The sequence below is a fragment of the Vanellus vanellus genome (assembly GCF_965231255.1).
Source record: "Vanellus vanellus genome assembly, chromosome: 1".
NCBI lineage: Eukaryota > Metazoa > Chordata > Aves > Charadriiformes > Charadriidae > Vanellus > Vanellus vanellus.
In genome coordinates, this window is record NC_138905.1 from 1270024 (window position 1) to 1285561 (window position 15538).

The window sequence follows — 15538 nt, forward strand, 5'->3', positions numbered from 1 at the left end:
GCGGGGGCTGCCGGGAGTTGTAGTCGCGGCGGTGGCGGCGGGCGGGAGGACTGCACGTCCCGGCGTGCCCCGCGGGCGGTCCCTGAGGGAGGCGGCGGCGGCGGCGGCGATGTCGGTGCAGGTGGCAGCCCCCGCCGTGGAGCTGAAGGAGCTGAGCGGCCCCATGGATAAGGCGGCGGGGTCGCCGTGCGAGCCGGTGGCCGCTCACCCTCCCGGGCACGGTGTGGCCGCGGCCCCCTGCCCGCTGCCGGCCACCGAGCGTGAGGCGGCCCCGGCCCCGGCCCCGGCGTCCTCCTCCGGTAGTGGCGGTGGTGGCGAGCGGCCTCCGCTGAGCGGTTGCCCCGGGTTGTCCGCCGCCACCAAGGTACCGCAGGCTTCGGCCATGAAGCGGAGCGACCCGCACCACCCCCAGCACCGGCACCGCGACGGCGACGGCGGCGGCCCCGCGGCCGAGGCGCTCGTCAGCCCCGACGGCACCGTCACCGAGGCGCCGCGCACCGTCAAGAAGGTAACGGCGGGGGGGGGACACGGGCGGACGAGATCCCGCACCCCCACCGGAGCGTCCCCGGGACACGCACAGCGGGGAGGGGGAACCGGCCCGGTGCTGGGGGACACGGCGCTGCCTCCCTCCCGTCCCGGCGTGGGGGTCCCCGGTACGCGGGTGTGGGGTGTCGGTGTGCCCCGAGGCGCTCCCGTGGCCGGGGTGGGGGTGGTGGGGCTCCCGTGGGGGAAAGGAGCACGATTCCCGTGGTTGTGGGGGTCTCCTGTGGCCGGGGGGGTGCTTCTGTGGGGGGGGCTCCCGTGGGGGGGCTCCCGTGGCTGTGTTCCCGTGGGGTTTCCCCTGGGGGGGGGGGGAGGGGGGAGACACGACGACTCCTGTGGCTGGGGGGGGGGGGGGCTCCTGTGGCCGTGGGGTTGTTCCCGTGAGGAGGGCACTCATTGCCGTGGGGGTGCTGCTATGCCGTGGGGGTGCTGCCATGCCATGCTCCCTTGGCTGTAGCTACATTTTGGGGACACGCTTCTCCAGGGATGTGGGGTCCCGTCCCTTCCCTGTATCTCCCCTCATGCGTCTCTGCCCTGTGGGTAAGTGGCAAACGCTGGCCGTGGATATGCCCACAGACACGTGTGACCAGCGTGGTGCTGCCCTGAGTGTCTGTGTCAGCTCAACGCGTGCCCGGCAACGTGCCTACCTCGTAGGGTGTGTGCTTTGCTTACACGCTCATGTGCACTGAGGAGCGTAGGTGCACGCTGGGTGTGTGTGCACCCCACTCTTGCACACCTGGGGGTGTGGGGTGTTTGCAGAAAACGTGTGTGCCAGGTACGTCAGCTCCCGGGTGTGTGGGGGTTCACAGAGGGTTCATGTCCCCGGGGTTATCTGCTCGCTTGGAAGTACGGATATGCACCAGATTAAAACGTACGGGGAGGTGGGAGGGATAATAAGGCATACCCAGTATGGGTGCTGGATGGGGGGGGGTGCCTCTGGGTGCATTGCTGGGCACCCAGGGGTGCCCCCTCCTCAGGGGTGTCCCCTCCCCAGGGACGCCCATCGGGGCGCTTGCCCGTCGAGGTGCAGGGAACACCCGGACCGCTGTCTACCCAGCGAGTGCGTTATTTCGGTGTATATCCTGCTGAGCTGTATGTGCACGTACAGGAGTTCCCGTAACCGGTGATGTCTGTGTTTGTAACCACTTTTGTACTTGCGCGTGAATATCCGGGCATAGCCATAGCTATACATCCACGCGTGTATATATGAACCTACACGTGTGGAGGTAAGTACACCGATGTGTATGTGCGCGTTTACATAATGCATCCTGGTACATATACAAATGGGTATAGAGATGCGTAGACTCATACAAGTGTCTATATGCTATAGCTATATACATACGTGGTACATACCTGCAACCGCAGGGGAAGTATACCTGCAGGTTTACACAGAGATCTATAGGATTACAAACAGGTGCACACAAGTGCACCTATCAGTACAGGTGTATGCATACAGGTGTGCATACATGTGTCTATAGCTGCACAGACGCTGACGGAGATGGGTATATACGCACCAAGGTGTACCTCCTCTCCTGGGATGCCTACGTATGGGTGCAAAGCAGCACCTTTGTGCCTATAGACACCAGTTTGCCATGTGCTCAGGCATGCACTTGTACCTTTGCTTGTCTGCCTACACCCAGCCGTACAGCTGTAGATGTCCTTATAAACACAAGTTTGTCCAGGCACACAGAGACAGCCCTATGTGTGTCATGTATAGACATCCCCGTGCGTTTGCATATGCAGATTATGTGCATACTGATGTCCGCCTGCACCTAAGTCGGCTCTCTGACCTGCTCACATAGACACATGCACACATTATCCATGTCCCTCAGGTGAATGCACCCATGAACGTAGGTACTCCCCGTAAGGAGGGGGGGATATGTGTACTCTCCTATACATACAACCCCCTATAGATACATGTGCTCCCCCCACTTCCACCATGGATGGCTGTAGGGAAATGCATGTTTTCCACAGGGATTCCCGAGTAGGAGCAACCTGAGTTGTTGGTGCCTGGCACCCTTCCCTTTAGAAATCTCGGGGGAAGGAGTTCTCCCCCGTGATGCAAGAACCTTTTGGGGAATGTAGAGGAAGAAACGTCCCTGCCATAAGGGGAACCTCCCTACTCATGGAACTTTGGGGTGAAGACTTTGTCTACATATTGCTGGAGTTCCACCCTCTCTCGTTGCTGCTCTCCTATTTCCTCTGCCTTCAGAAGGCCCAGGATGAGGGAGTTTGTCGCTGTAACCGTGAGCTCCTCCTGCGTGGCTTCCCTGAAACTGGAGTCTCTTCTAGAGACTCTGTGGGAAGGAGCACGTGCCTGTAAGGCAAGGTCTGCCCATGGAGAGGGTCTGGATCACGGGCTTCTTCCTCACCTTAGAAATCCCTGCTCAGGGGGGTTCAGTTCCTCGGTAAAGGACATTTTTCCACTAAGATTGTGATTTCTGTCCCCAGTGTCTGGAGCCCTCCCCATTTGATACCCTAATTCGATCTCTCTATTTTTAGAGACCCTCAGGGGTATCCGTATTTCTCCTCAAGTGTGCTTAATGCTTCTAAACTCCTCCCTTATCCCTCTCATTTTTTTTCTTTTTTTTTTTTTCCTGTTAAACAACAAAAAAAGGTTTCTCCTTGCACCCCGCTCCTGAAGTCCAACTCTTGTCTGGAGCACAGTGTTAGACAACGCATTTGCATCACTAAGTCTAGGAGGGGAGTATTGACGGTGGGTGATGGAGTCGTTATCTGAAACAGCTCGAAGGAATCTGCACCCATCTCCCTGGATACTCCTGCCAGCAGCGCAGGCTGCTTTATAAGAGGGGAGCAGAGGATGCCAGGCTTTCGGGAGAAACCTGGATGCCGGGAGGAACAGCCAGCAAGCTTACGGAGCAGCAAAGCTCCCCAGCTGGCTGCCTTTGCTTCGGGTGATGGGTTTGTTTGGGAGCTGACAATCTGTCTGGTTGCTAAAGGAAGCGAGATGTGTTGATGGAGGGTATCTGGGAGTACGTACTGTTCCTTCCCTTTCTCCCCCTCCCCTCCCCTCCCCGTACTGTTGCTTTCCAGTGACTTCTGTGTGTGCGTTCCAGAGACTTGAGAGGTTGTTAGGCATTTTGTTTGCCAGATTCGCAAATCCAGAGTCCTTTCCGCCGTTTCTTAGGAAGTAATGTTATTTAAATAAAACACCAGATTTGGTAGCCATAAAATTGTTCCCAGCCCCGTGACTGAAAAATTGGGCACGCAGAGCCGAAGCATCTGTTGAAAGAAGGTTTAGTACAAAAATAAGTCTAAAAGAAGCAGATAAATTTTTCGGTTGGATCCAATAGGGCTTTGCTTTAGGACCTGGAAAACAGGTAAAAGTCTATTTAAAAGAGATAAGCCAGATCATATCAGATTTGTAGTGAAACAAATTAAACTGTAGTTGTTAACAGTGTTTGCCTGCAAGAAAAAAAATCAGTAGGTTGGTTTTTTTTTTGACTCCTTTATATATTAGAAGTACTGTTTTTTCTGGTTTGTTTTTTTTTCCCCCCTTTCCTTGAAATTTTAACATGCGTTAAGTACTGTGTGACCAAATGTTTATTTCATAGTTCTGACAGAAGCACAGAGTTCCCAGTAAATAGCCGTGGCTGTTCTTTCCTCTAATACCACTCTCATTTTAAAACTATTTTTATATTGGCTTAGTATTTTACTTGTGCCTGTCTGCCTTCAGATGCGCTAATTAATATTTTACCTTGACAGAGCGGGGACAGTACATGGGCCCAGACTGGCGAGTGTCAACAACTTTGCAAGTTTGTATTTTTACTTATTTAGGCGATTGCTTCATTTTGTTGTAATGCTACAGCTGATGTACAGTCCTGATTCAGCAGTCTTGCACTCCTGCTCGTACAAGAACTGCTGGCGCTCCTACAAACCCAGAGGTGACGGTTGAGTATGCTGGGCTTGTCTTCGTGACACCTGCAGAGGTGGTTCCCATCAGATCTTGGTGAAGATCTCTGTAATCACGTTTTTGTTCTCTTTGGATTCTTGCTGTAGATCCGCGCTCTTGAGAAATGGCTAGAAGACCTCATTTCTGAGATGGCATTGGACTTGACTTTTGCAGCTAACTCTGACTAATGGATGTGGCTGTGACCTTTACGTGCGTCTACACAGGTAGATTTAGCTGACCCCTGCTTGTCTGGCGCTGCTTCGGAGCTGGCTGCCGCTGAGAAGGGCTGACGAGTGGGTCTTTGACCTGTGTCCGAGGTGTGGGCTGATGGCCTGAGCTTCAGGGGTGGTCCAGATCTTCTGCCTCGGACTGCATGTCCTGACCCCCTCCCCTTCCCCTCCTGCCAGATTCTCGCGTGCCTCCAAGATGATGCAGTTCAGGCAGCTCAAACTGAACAAAATTCCTTGCTTTACATTGAGTTAGTTTATTGTTGGAGTGATTCCCTCCAACGTGGCGTCAAGGAAGAGCCGGGAATGGTGCGGGAGAAGCAGCAGGAGCAGGTTGGTGGAGATGGGAGGGCTGGAAAGGCCTCTCCAGCAGCAGCTGGGTGCGGAATTGGCTCGGCGGTGGTGCGAGCCTACGTGCCGGGGTGCTGGCAGCCGCTGGCTGGGGTGACTCAGGAGATGCGTGGTTTATTCTGCCGTCCCCCCTGCTCCCGGAGCGGGGTGAGCCGTGGGGCTGAGTAACAGTTTCAGGTGTCCCGGGCTAAAGTTATCCGTGAATGTGAGTCAGGGCCCTGAGTCATGCAAATTGTTTATGGTTTTAGATTTGAATGGTGTTTTGATGATTAGGTGATCGCTCACTGGCTTTTGCGGGGGGTGGTCACTTACGTTTTGTGTTATTCCTTAGAGTGTTCCTAGATAAAAGCAGCCGAAATTCGTAGAACTTCTGGAAGTGTTGTCGTTGGTGTGCATGGGGTGGGAGCTAGTAAGGAGTTGTAATTCAGACTCCCAAAGTGATGAGCCGTGTGATCTTAGCCTTGTGGTGATAACTCTGTGCCCCTCTTTCTTTGGCTGAGAGAAGAACATATACTTGAACAGATGCACTTCTTGGTTTAATGATTCTTAACTACTCGGCAAGGAAGGATTGCTAAATGCTTGTACACCATACTGGGAGGTTTAAACGACAGCGATTGTGTAGCTGTGAAATTTTATATTAAGCATATACCAATTTACAAACCGCAAGGTTATTTTGCTTTTTGTCCCAGCCGCTCGGTACTGAAAGCACAGCTTACCCCTTGAATTTCCAGCTGTGTTCTTTTGCTCCTCGGCATCGTTAAAACAGAGGGTTTTTTTAGAATTGGAAGGGATTGATTTGCTGGTTTGCCGGTGCTGTTGATTCATTTAGTGGGCTAGAGCAGAGCACAGCTTGCTCTCCCGGAGCTACGCCGCCTCTGCAGTGCCAGCGGCTGTAGAAAGCTGTGGCTTTTGTCTGTGGGCAAAGCAGAAAAAGCAGGGCGTAGAGGTATACCGGAACGAGGTGCGCATCCTTGTGTAATGTCGCTGCTTGAGTATAACCTTTCTAAAACTCCTCGCTGTAAAATCCTTCGGTGAAGCGATTACATCAAAATAAATGCCTGGTGCTCACTAGACTGGCACATCACCTGACTGGTGAGCTGCGATGGGAGGTTTTATTCTGCTAAGACTATAAATGACTCTCATGTGGCTTGTCTAAATGATGATTCTGACCTTGACTCCCAGCAGATTTCATTGCCTGCGATGAAAGTGTAGCTTTTCCCTGGTAAAAGTGTGTAAATTCCTTGCGACGTTCTCACATCGTTTTGTGGGGCAGAGGGTTTTTTTTTATTTTTTGGCGAGTGCGTGCTCCGTTACAGATTTCTTATGCGCTCGTGTGTTGTTTTTCTATTTTCTCGGTTTCATTCTAACCCCTAGTGATCACTTACACTAGGTAATAAATGTTTCCCCCGAGGCTGAATTCCCAAGTGCCGCTCGTAATGAGTGCGGTTTGAATGCTATTTAGTAAAATCTTATCATTGGAGGCCATATTCTTTTTATTATGTATAATAGTCGTGGGTCTGTCGCCCTACGAATGTGCGCAGTTTAATTTTAGAAGGTGCCTGCGTGTGACTGCTTGGAACTGCGTGCAAAGATCAATACGTCAACCTTTGGCATGGAGGCTCGGGAACAGAAGAGAAGATAAAAGGAGATTGGGGGGGGGGGAAGTGATAGAAAACTAATGGCTGTGAATACGAGTAGCTGGCAGGCTATAAAACCTAACGCCGTGGAAATGAGAAGCCGGGGTGTGGTTCAGGTACCTCTGACCTTGTAACTGGGGATGGCAAAGTTGTGTTTTGCCGGGAGGCTGAGGCACCGTACCTCTGTTGCTTTCTCGGGTAAAAAAAAAAAAAGTATGTTGAAACACATAATGGTCTTTGTGTTTGTATCTTTCCTGGAGGGACAGAAACCCAGTATTTGAATTTACAAGCAATTAAAAGCGTAGTCTTAGCTTTGGCCCTGACTTGACGCTTGAAAGATGAGCAAGGTAAAGCAATTACGACTTTCGGAGCCATGTTTGACCTTTCAGGTTTTCTTTTTAACTCCCTCTAGTGAATTGTAAAACAACGTGATGATTTAACTCGAACAAGGAAGAGATGGAGGTAAAACTCAAAAGAAAGGAATCAGCTGGGTAGCGCCGAGATAGGAGGCAGATATCTCTGTAGGCCTGAGTGACCTGCAGCATTGCTTAAATTTGAAGGAAACTAAAGACTGAAAGGATAGAAATGCTCCAGATGTTCTGTAGAGCTACCGCAGCGGTGGGGTACAAAAATGAGCCACTTAATTTATTTTCTTCTTCAATTTCGCAGATTCGAGCCAGAGATCCAAGAGTAGAACCTCAGTCATGTGAAGGAAACCTCCTCCCCGATGGCTGGTGTCCCACTAAATTCCTATGTAGAGAGATGAGCTATAGGCAAGTTACAAAATCTGAAAGAGGAATGGAAGCGAGACAGCCCGAAAAATGCCCCATCCCTGGAGGTGTTCAAGGCCGGGTTGGATGGGGCTGGGAGCAACCTGGGCTGGGGGGAGGTGTCCCTGCCCGGGGCAGGGGGGTGGGACTGGATGCTCTTTAAGGTCCCTTCCCACCCAAACCGTTCTATGAAATAAGGCCCAGTCTCTAAATAAAAATACTGGAGGTTGCTTTGCTTTACATCCCAGCAAAAGCGTTAGGTGCTAGGGCTTCAAATGAGCAACAAACTGACTGGGAGGAGTAGGGTGAATTAAGGATAAAATAAGCTTTAAATATTTCTTGCACAAAATCCTCTGTGCTCGGGTCGGCAGTTAAAAGCACTTATAGCAAAAAAAATCCTAGTGAAGTGCCTCAATTTCAGCCTGGAAAAGCCATAATTAAGTTCATTTCTTATCAAATGGCTACTAGTGTCGGTTCAGGGTCTTTCTTGATAGAAAGTTTGTAAATACTGACGTAAGGTGGGGAGCCGTACAGCCGGAGTTCCACGGGAGCAGTCGCTGTCAGTCGCTGGTGCAGGCTGCAAACAGAAAGGGAAAAATTGTTCATGTTTTTAGTTGCAACAGCAATCCGGTCTTCTGTTAGAAGCGATCTTCTCGAGATTAAGAGGAAATATTGTGATGAGGGGAAAAGGAGTGAAGCTTTAGTAAACTCTGTTTGCTCAGTTTTTTTTTGTGCAGCCGTGGAGGAACTGCAGTGCCGGCGCGCGGGTCTGCTGCAGCCAGCGGGGAGAGGCAGGGTCGGTTCTGGAAACCTAAATTTGGTGCGCGTGTACTGGATTTAATGGAAGACTTTTCTGGGCTTTCAGCTTAATCCAAACTCTGAAATGGGAGAAGTCAGTAAGTGAGAAAATAAGACTGAGGAACATGAAATAACAGCTCTTCAGGGAGCTTTGAGGCCAAACATTTTAAAATAAACTAACTTTGGGGGGTTTTGGAGACCACTTCTCCACTGACCGTTTCCCTGCTTAAGGCCTTGAAGCAGTAAATTGCCCACTCGCTGTGTACCAAATACCCTTAGAAAATATGGGGGTTTTTTTGGTATTTTTTTGGTTCTAGTTATATTTTGGGAAGGCCAATGTTATCCAAGTATGTTGGCTTGGTGTTTTTTGCGTCAAAAATTGTGCAGAGCAGGAATTCAGCCTTGCAGCCAGAGCTGCTGATGAACTACTGGCTTCCTAACAAGACTTTGAAACTTTGTTTTCCGTAGTTGCAGCTCGTCTAGTCTGTGATTACTCCAAAATACGATTCGTAGAATGAAGGCGTCTGAGATTGATCAAACGCTGTTACTTCTTATTCTGTAAAAGTGTACATGGGACTGATTAAATTGACGTCCTGATGTACAACGCTTCTCCCTAAGTATGAGCTTTCATACAATTTGTGCTGTAGAGAGAACCTTTAACTACTTTTTAATTTATTATAGTGTTGTTATTGGAAAATACATGTGTACTGATATAGATATGTAGTGAAATATTTTTTTTATTTTTATTATAGTAGAAATAGGCACAGATGTCTCAAATGAAATGGTGGTTCCAGAGAGCAGAGGCTTTCGTGTGACTTTCCAGAAGACTCGGTGACCAGCCGAACAGTTCCCTGAAGTGGATGACGTTTGCAGGGACCTCTCTGAGAATGGAGAGATGTGGTCATGCTTGTGTTCTTTTTATGTCTGAGATGAAAGGCTTTTCTGCAAATGTAACGTTGGAGTGCTCTAGAAGAAGCAAGGATGGGCGAGAGCCTAGAATTACCGTTCTTCTGCACCTCAAGGAGCTCACCATAGCCCTGGAACGCTTTGTAAAGTACTTTCCAGCTTTTGCAAGGTAGCACGGCTTCATCTCAGGTTTGTAGCTGTGGTATTGATACACTGAATTTAAGACCACTCGACAATATATTTGGGGTTTCCGCTATGAAGTGGAGACAATCTGACCTTTGTGTTGTTATTAAATAGTACTCCATCATTGAGGCATGGTTCCCGCTGACTTCGGTTGGAGCTGTGGGTGCTCAGCGCTTCTCTAAGTTCTGGATCAGGAGCTGTGAAAAGATGATGATCGTACAGTTAATGACCAGATGTGAAAAGTTTACTGAGGGTGTCTTGCCTCGCGTTGCTGAAGACATGCCTTAACACAGGCAGGCAGACCCAGGTTTGCTCTGCACATGCCAAATTGGTCAGATATGAGTCACTCAATGTCTTCTTCTCTTTGGGACGCCTCAGCACAGCGCTGTGCGTGAGCCGACACCACCGCTGTGCCGCTTCTGGGCCAGCGCTGGCTTCCGTCCATCCAGCTCAAGCTCCAGTCTGTCTGCACCTGCCTGTGTAGACTCGCCTATAGCAACTTTGGCAAAGAAAAATACAGAATTTAATTACGCGGGGCAGCATTTAACAGCCGAACCAAAAGCCCCTGTTCTTCTTGGAGTCTTCTGCCTCCTTGTCTGTGCACTTTGCAGCTTCCCAACGGGGGAAGCAAAGCATCAGCAATGTCCACTGATGGAGACAGGTTCTTCTGAGACCAATAATGTGTGCACTTACGTGCCGCGTGTGTGACTTCAGGCTGAGTGAATGACCCGACCTCTGTGATTCTTTATTTTCGGTCAGCTTTCCAGCCTTAATATTCTTCTAATAGCATTTTTAGTGTTTTGCTATGTGAAATGTTCCAATGCTGCAGTGTGCAGACCTTTCTTTAAATTGCAGGGGTGGCAATGTCGGAACTCCAGGTATTTTATTTTTTTTTTTTCCTTCTGACAGAGCCTTAAATAGGCAGCCAGTTGCATTTTTCATGAGTGTCAGAAAGAAGAGGAAAGTCGGTTGAAAAATTAGTGAGCTACCCAGAACTGCTGAACCACTCTATTTCAAATTTCATTCCGAAAGCAAGTATTTAAAAATAGAAGTAGTATGAACGTGCCTTCATCTGTCAGTTAGGAAGCTTTGCTCGTTATTATTTCGCAGAGGTGAAGTGATTGACGTTTAATCCTGAAGTTATGTGAGAAAAACCAGGGAATGGACTGTTCCCATAAAATGACTCAAGGACCAATTTAGGAAAACAGCTTACTGCAGTTCATGCTGGTATCTGTTCCCAGCAAGCTTTCCTTCCAGCTACCCAAAAGCTTGTTGGCTCAGATTTGGTGTTCTTTCCATAGCTTTAGTGTTTATGGAGGTGGGGAAATCTGCTTGGAGCCTTTTCGGTATCGGCTAAGATCATTTTTATTGTTTGCAGGACGCACTAATGTGTGTTTGATGTGGATTTTTTTTAAAAAAAAAAAAAAAAAACAAAAAACAAACAACAAACCTTCTGCATTCTGGGATGAGAGATTACTGCCATAATTCCCAGCGTTTCACATCAACCAGTTAGGTATTAATTGAAGTGGCTTTCTGTAATGCTGCACTGCTGTAATTTTTCTACTCTTCAGTGGCATTGAATCCCACTCCAGCCTTGCTATCTGCTGTTCGTGTGTGAGATTTCAAGAGTCGATAATAAAATCCTTTTTTGTTTTCAAGTAATGTAAAAAGCAGTTGATTGTCTTGAAGGTTTGTTTCAGGTGCATAAGATGTTGGTACTTCTATGTGCTTTTAGCAAGTCCGTTGAGGCTGATACTTGGCTTCCTGTGATGAAAGATGGGATAGAGATGAGAACGTTGGCGTGCTCCCTTCGCCTGCTCAGCTTTCCCTTGGCCGCTTCGGAGGCGGTGGTGGGCTGCAGAGGTGGTGAACCGTGCTGAAGGCCAGAAGGCAGGCAGTAATATTTCAGAGACGCTGAGTATACCTATTATTTTTTGTATTTTTTTTTATTTATTTATTTTTTTGACTGTGATGAGCCACTTGCGGCTTCTGCCCAAACTTGCCAAGTCGATAGCTGGTGAACTGTCACTTTATTTCATGCCCCGGGTGCGACGCGGCGGACGCTTGCCTTTGCCGTGCGGTGCGCGTGCTGAGGAGGTGAGAAGTTCACAGGACTTAGTGACATTTGCTGGAACTGTTTGGAGGATTAGTCTTCCGCTAGACTGCTTTTGAAAGTCAAGACATGGAGTCGCGATATGGCACGCCACTGTGCTTCAAACCGGCCGGGAGAGGGGAGGAGAATCAAGCAGGTTGGTCCAAGCGGTGGGTCTGTGCGAGGGTCTGGGCTCGGGCGCGTGTTTTTCTGGCTGCCAGGCAATACTTTCTCTTTGTGAAGTTAAAACTCAAGTCCAGCCCATCCTCCAGCCTGCAAACCTGTTAGAAATGGGTCGTCTTTCAGATCACACCGACCTGAAAATGAAATAAATCTCAAGATGTTATCGTAGTTGGGGTCAAAGACTGTGTTTTGTTGCTTCTGTACACAGTATAAGATGCTTAATTCTTTAAATCTGAAAGGGGGTAAAGGTGTCAAGAAGCAAACAGTCATTGTGGGTTGGCCTTATTTTTTTTAATGTGTTACGTTATTTTTTTATGTGTAATTTTAAGATTTATTTTTATTTTTTTTTAGGGAAAAAGTAGGGACTAATTCATGGAGCTTTAAAATGAACCAAATTTAGTCTCATTTTGAGAGCCGTATGAGGAAAATAATAATTTGTCTTCAAGAAGGGCAGAGTTAGTACTCTTATTTGACCTTGGTAGCTGAAAGTAACTTTTCAGTTCCTTTAAGTAACATTAGTGGAAATGGCTTTTTTGGCAGCAGAGATTGCGAAGGTGTTGCCCGAGTGCACTCTGCCGGTCTGTGTCCAGGTTTTGCCCGTCCTTCAGAAGAGAAGAACATCTGAGAGCGTTTGGAGGGGCCATCTGTGCAGCAGAAGCCAGTCCAGGCTTTCCTCGTAGCTGTCAGTTACTCTGTCCTCACCTGATTTTGGACAAACACCATCTGGTTCCATTACTCTCTTTCCAGAATACTGCCGCAAAGGTCATTTTCCCGGTGGCTTATGCAAGGGCTCTCTCATCATGCACGAGGCCTCTTGTCTCCACTCCACCAAGGACGTGCCTGTGTTCTCAGACCTTTTCGTAGTCTCCTGCTCTCTTCTCCTTGGGAAGTCGCTGTCCCAGTGTCATCCTTGATGCCAACCCCCACCAGATGTTGGTTGGCGCAGAAACGGCTTCCTTGGAACCGCAGCTTCCATATTGCCTTTGCGCCTTGAAGGAAGCAGGCGCAATCACCTGCAAAGCTGCTGGTCATCCTTCTTGAAGTTCTTCAGATGCCACCAGAAGCCTGACGACGGCAGGGTGCCGATGTGCTAACACCCCTTATCGCAGGCATTAACGCGCAGCTCGCTCGCCGTTGCACTCAGCTGACTCGTTTTCATCCTCTTCCTGATACAGGAGTATAAAACTGAAGGAGATGGAGTATGGAGACCGAAGGTCTTGGCTCGCAAAGGGGTGGGTTACCCAGTGTGGTTGATATCCTGGTCTGGAGAGAGGGTTTGGTAGGAGGACCTGCAGTGCTGAGGCGTTCGTGTCAGAACGCAGCTCCCAGGGACTGGAGTATTGGCTGATGCCGATACTCTTTTCCCGTTTCCTCTGTCAGCTTTTATCCAGCTATTTTCCTTATCCAGAACCCGTGGCCTTCTGGGCTCAGCGCTGCTGTGAAGGCCAAACAGGCAACACTTTCTTCTCGTTAAGCAGTGACTTTATTTCCGTATCCTCGAGCTCGCATCCTGCCAAACAGGTTTCCTTTTTCTGTGTTTGGATCAAATATTAGAAGTCATCGTAACTTACCTGTTAGAGCTAGAAATGATTTTTGTCCGCGGCCAGAAGCGAAAGATTCCTACCTATCGAGTGACAAAGCAATAATCGCATGCCAGAGCTCTGCACGAATATTAGCTATTTCCTCCGCTTCTGCTTTATTAGTACCGCTGTGATCTGTTTCTTGTGCTCTGATGGATGTTGAGATCTAACCTGCCGCCACCGAGACTGGCGACAGGAGAGCTGCAGCTCGGAATGAAGGTGTTTTAGACTGCGGCGTTTTAAACGCCGCTGTTAAGTGTTGCTGAAATATCTGCAGTCTTGCACGGAAAATCTTATTTCGAGTTAAAATAGAAGAGTTGGGGGAGGGGGGTGGTTTTGTTACCACCTTAGCTTTCCTGCCATTATCATTATTTCCTAACATAAGCGTGAATTTTAACTGGTGGGGAAAAAAATAACAAACCAAACCAGAAAACTCTGGAGAAGAGAATAACCAAGCAACAAAACAAACGGTGGACGAAGCACTGAATCCCAGACTATCTCTGATTTTTGTTGTTTGACTTTGTAATGGATTTAAATAATGCACAGATGAGCACAATACAAGCAGAACAAATTAGGCTTCGATACGAGAATTGTGGGAGGGGAAATCTGTTAAACTACCGTTGCATCTCCTTGCCGGAGCAGCGTCCTGCCGTACTGGGTACCCTCCCCAGTGCTGCTGGTGTTCACAACTCCCATCAAGTTAGTGGTATCTGCACATTCTAGAAATGCTATTTAATTTCTTCGTTGAGGTTTGCTAACAGAAGGCGTCACGTTGCAGACTCCGCCAGCTCTCACGGCTCTCACCTCTGTGCTTCGTTTATGAAACGATAAGGTATTTTGCTCAGTCCTCAGTCGTTTTGGCAGGTTTTGATCCCTGCGATTCATCCCTAGCCACGGGAGTTGGAAGATATTGTAGAAAATGGGATTTTGTGGGACGCGGTGAAGTAGTTAATCTTTTTGAAAGCCTCTGTTGTTCGCTGTGCAGGAATTGAGTCAAAGGAGCGCCTTGAGAGCGCGGCACAAACTGTATCTCTGAGGGTTCCCAGGCTGAAGCCAGTTAGGACTGTGCTGGTAATTTTTCAGGAGCTGAGGACCATGTGTGCGGCTTCTGTGTCTACTTTATCTCTAATGCGATATCGCAAACTGGAAAAATTTCTCTTTTCTGCCGCCCCTTTTAAAGCTAACGCAGGATCGTATGTGGCTTCACAGGAAATGGTCTGCAGGGTAAATCACCAAAGCTGACACCGCCGAAAGTCAGATTTTGTTGCTCATTGTTTTCCCTTTGGGGAAGAATGCTGGGCTTTGGACATTTAAGGTTGGGAAAGAGAAATGTGACATCTTCTACGCTTTCCCAGAGTAAGAAATGGAGCTTCATCCTGTTGTACCTGGGGTCTGTACAGACATAAATACTGTAGGTCCGGGGGAAATTCTGGTGAGCAAAGGTTGCGAGGGAGGAAAAAAACTAAGTGAAGAAGAAAATATTTTGTATGTTAATAGGGAGAAAAAAATATATTTGGCTTTACTATCATGGTAGTTGCCCACTAGATGGGTGCCTGTGGAAGGCCTCGGTCCCAAGGAGTCCTGCTTTCAAAATTCCTGGAGAGAGGATCCAGGCTGGCTTTGTTCAGCGGGAAGAGTTACATCCTAATGGGTTGGGTATCTCACTTGTCCTGTGCTGAGACATTTGTGGTGTTTGAATTGCTTAAGGACTACAACTGGAACAGTGCATCACAGAATCCCAGACTGGTCAGGGTCGGAAGGGCCCTCTGGAGCTCCCCCAGTGCCACCCCCCGCCAGAGCAGGGGCACCTCCAGCAGTGGCACAGGACACGTCCAGGCGGGTTTGGAATGGCTCCAGAGGGGGAGACTCCCCCCCTCTCTGGGCAGCTGTGCCAGTGCTCTGCCGCCCGCACAGGAGAGAAGTCCCTCCTCAGGCTGAGATGGAACTGCCCATGGTCACCTTTGTGCCCGTTCCCTCTTGTCCTGTCACTGGGCACCACTGAACAAAGACTGTTTCCATCCCCCGGCACCCGCCCTTGAAGGATTGATAAGCACTGATAAGATCCCCCCTCAGCCTTCTCTTCTCCAGACTAAAAAGCCCCAAAGTCCCTCAGCCTTTCAGTAGTGTTTATCTCTTCCTAGACTGGTACCCCTTAACTAATTTTATAGACCAGAAGCCCAAAAGGAAGACTGGAAGAGCTTTCAGGGAGTTTCTTTGTCTAGACTAAGATCAGCTGTGCTTATTACATACGTGTTTAAATTACGGGAATATGTTCCACGCGGCTTTGCCAGCCGTGCTACGGGCAGTGGTCAAAGAAGAAACTTAGAAGTTGCAGTTTGAAACCTCTTCCTGCAG

The 15538-nt window shown here is 48.9% G+C and overlaps 1 protein-coding gene across 1 annotated transcript in view; it reads left to right on the forward strand.

Moving 5' to 3' along the window:
- Positions 1-109: 109 nt before the first annotated feature.
- The window catches only part of AHCYL2 (adenosylhomocysteinase like 2), a gene marked incomplete at its 5' end in the record, with an annotated part of 116711 nt that continues 101282 nt past the window's right edge, over positions 110-15538 (forward strand). The window contains one exon of the mRNA XM_082479330.1: positions 110-508. Within this exon, the coding sequence (XP_082335456.1) occupies positions 110-508 (399 nt within the window). The remainder of the gene's footprint in view (positions 509-15538) is intronic.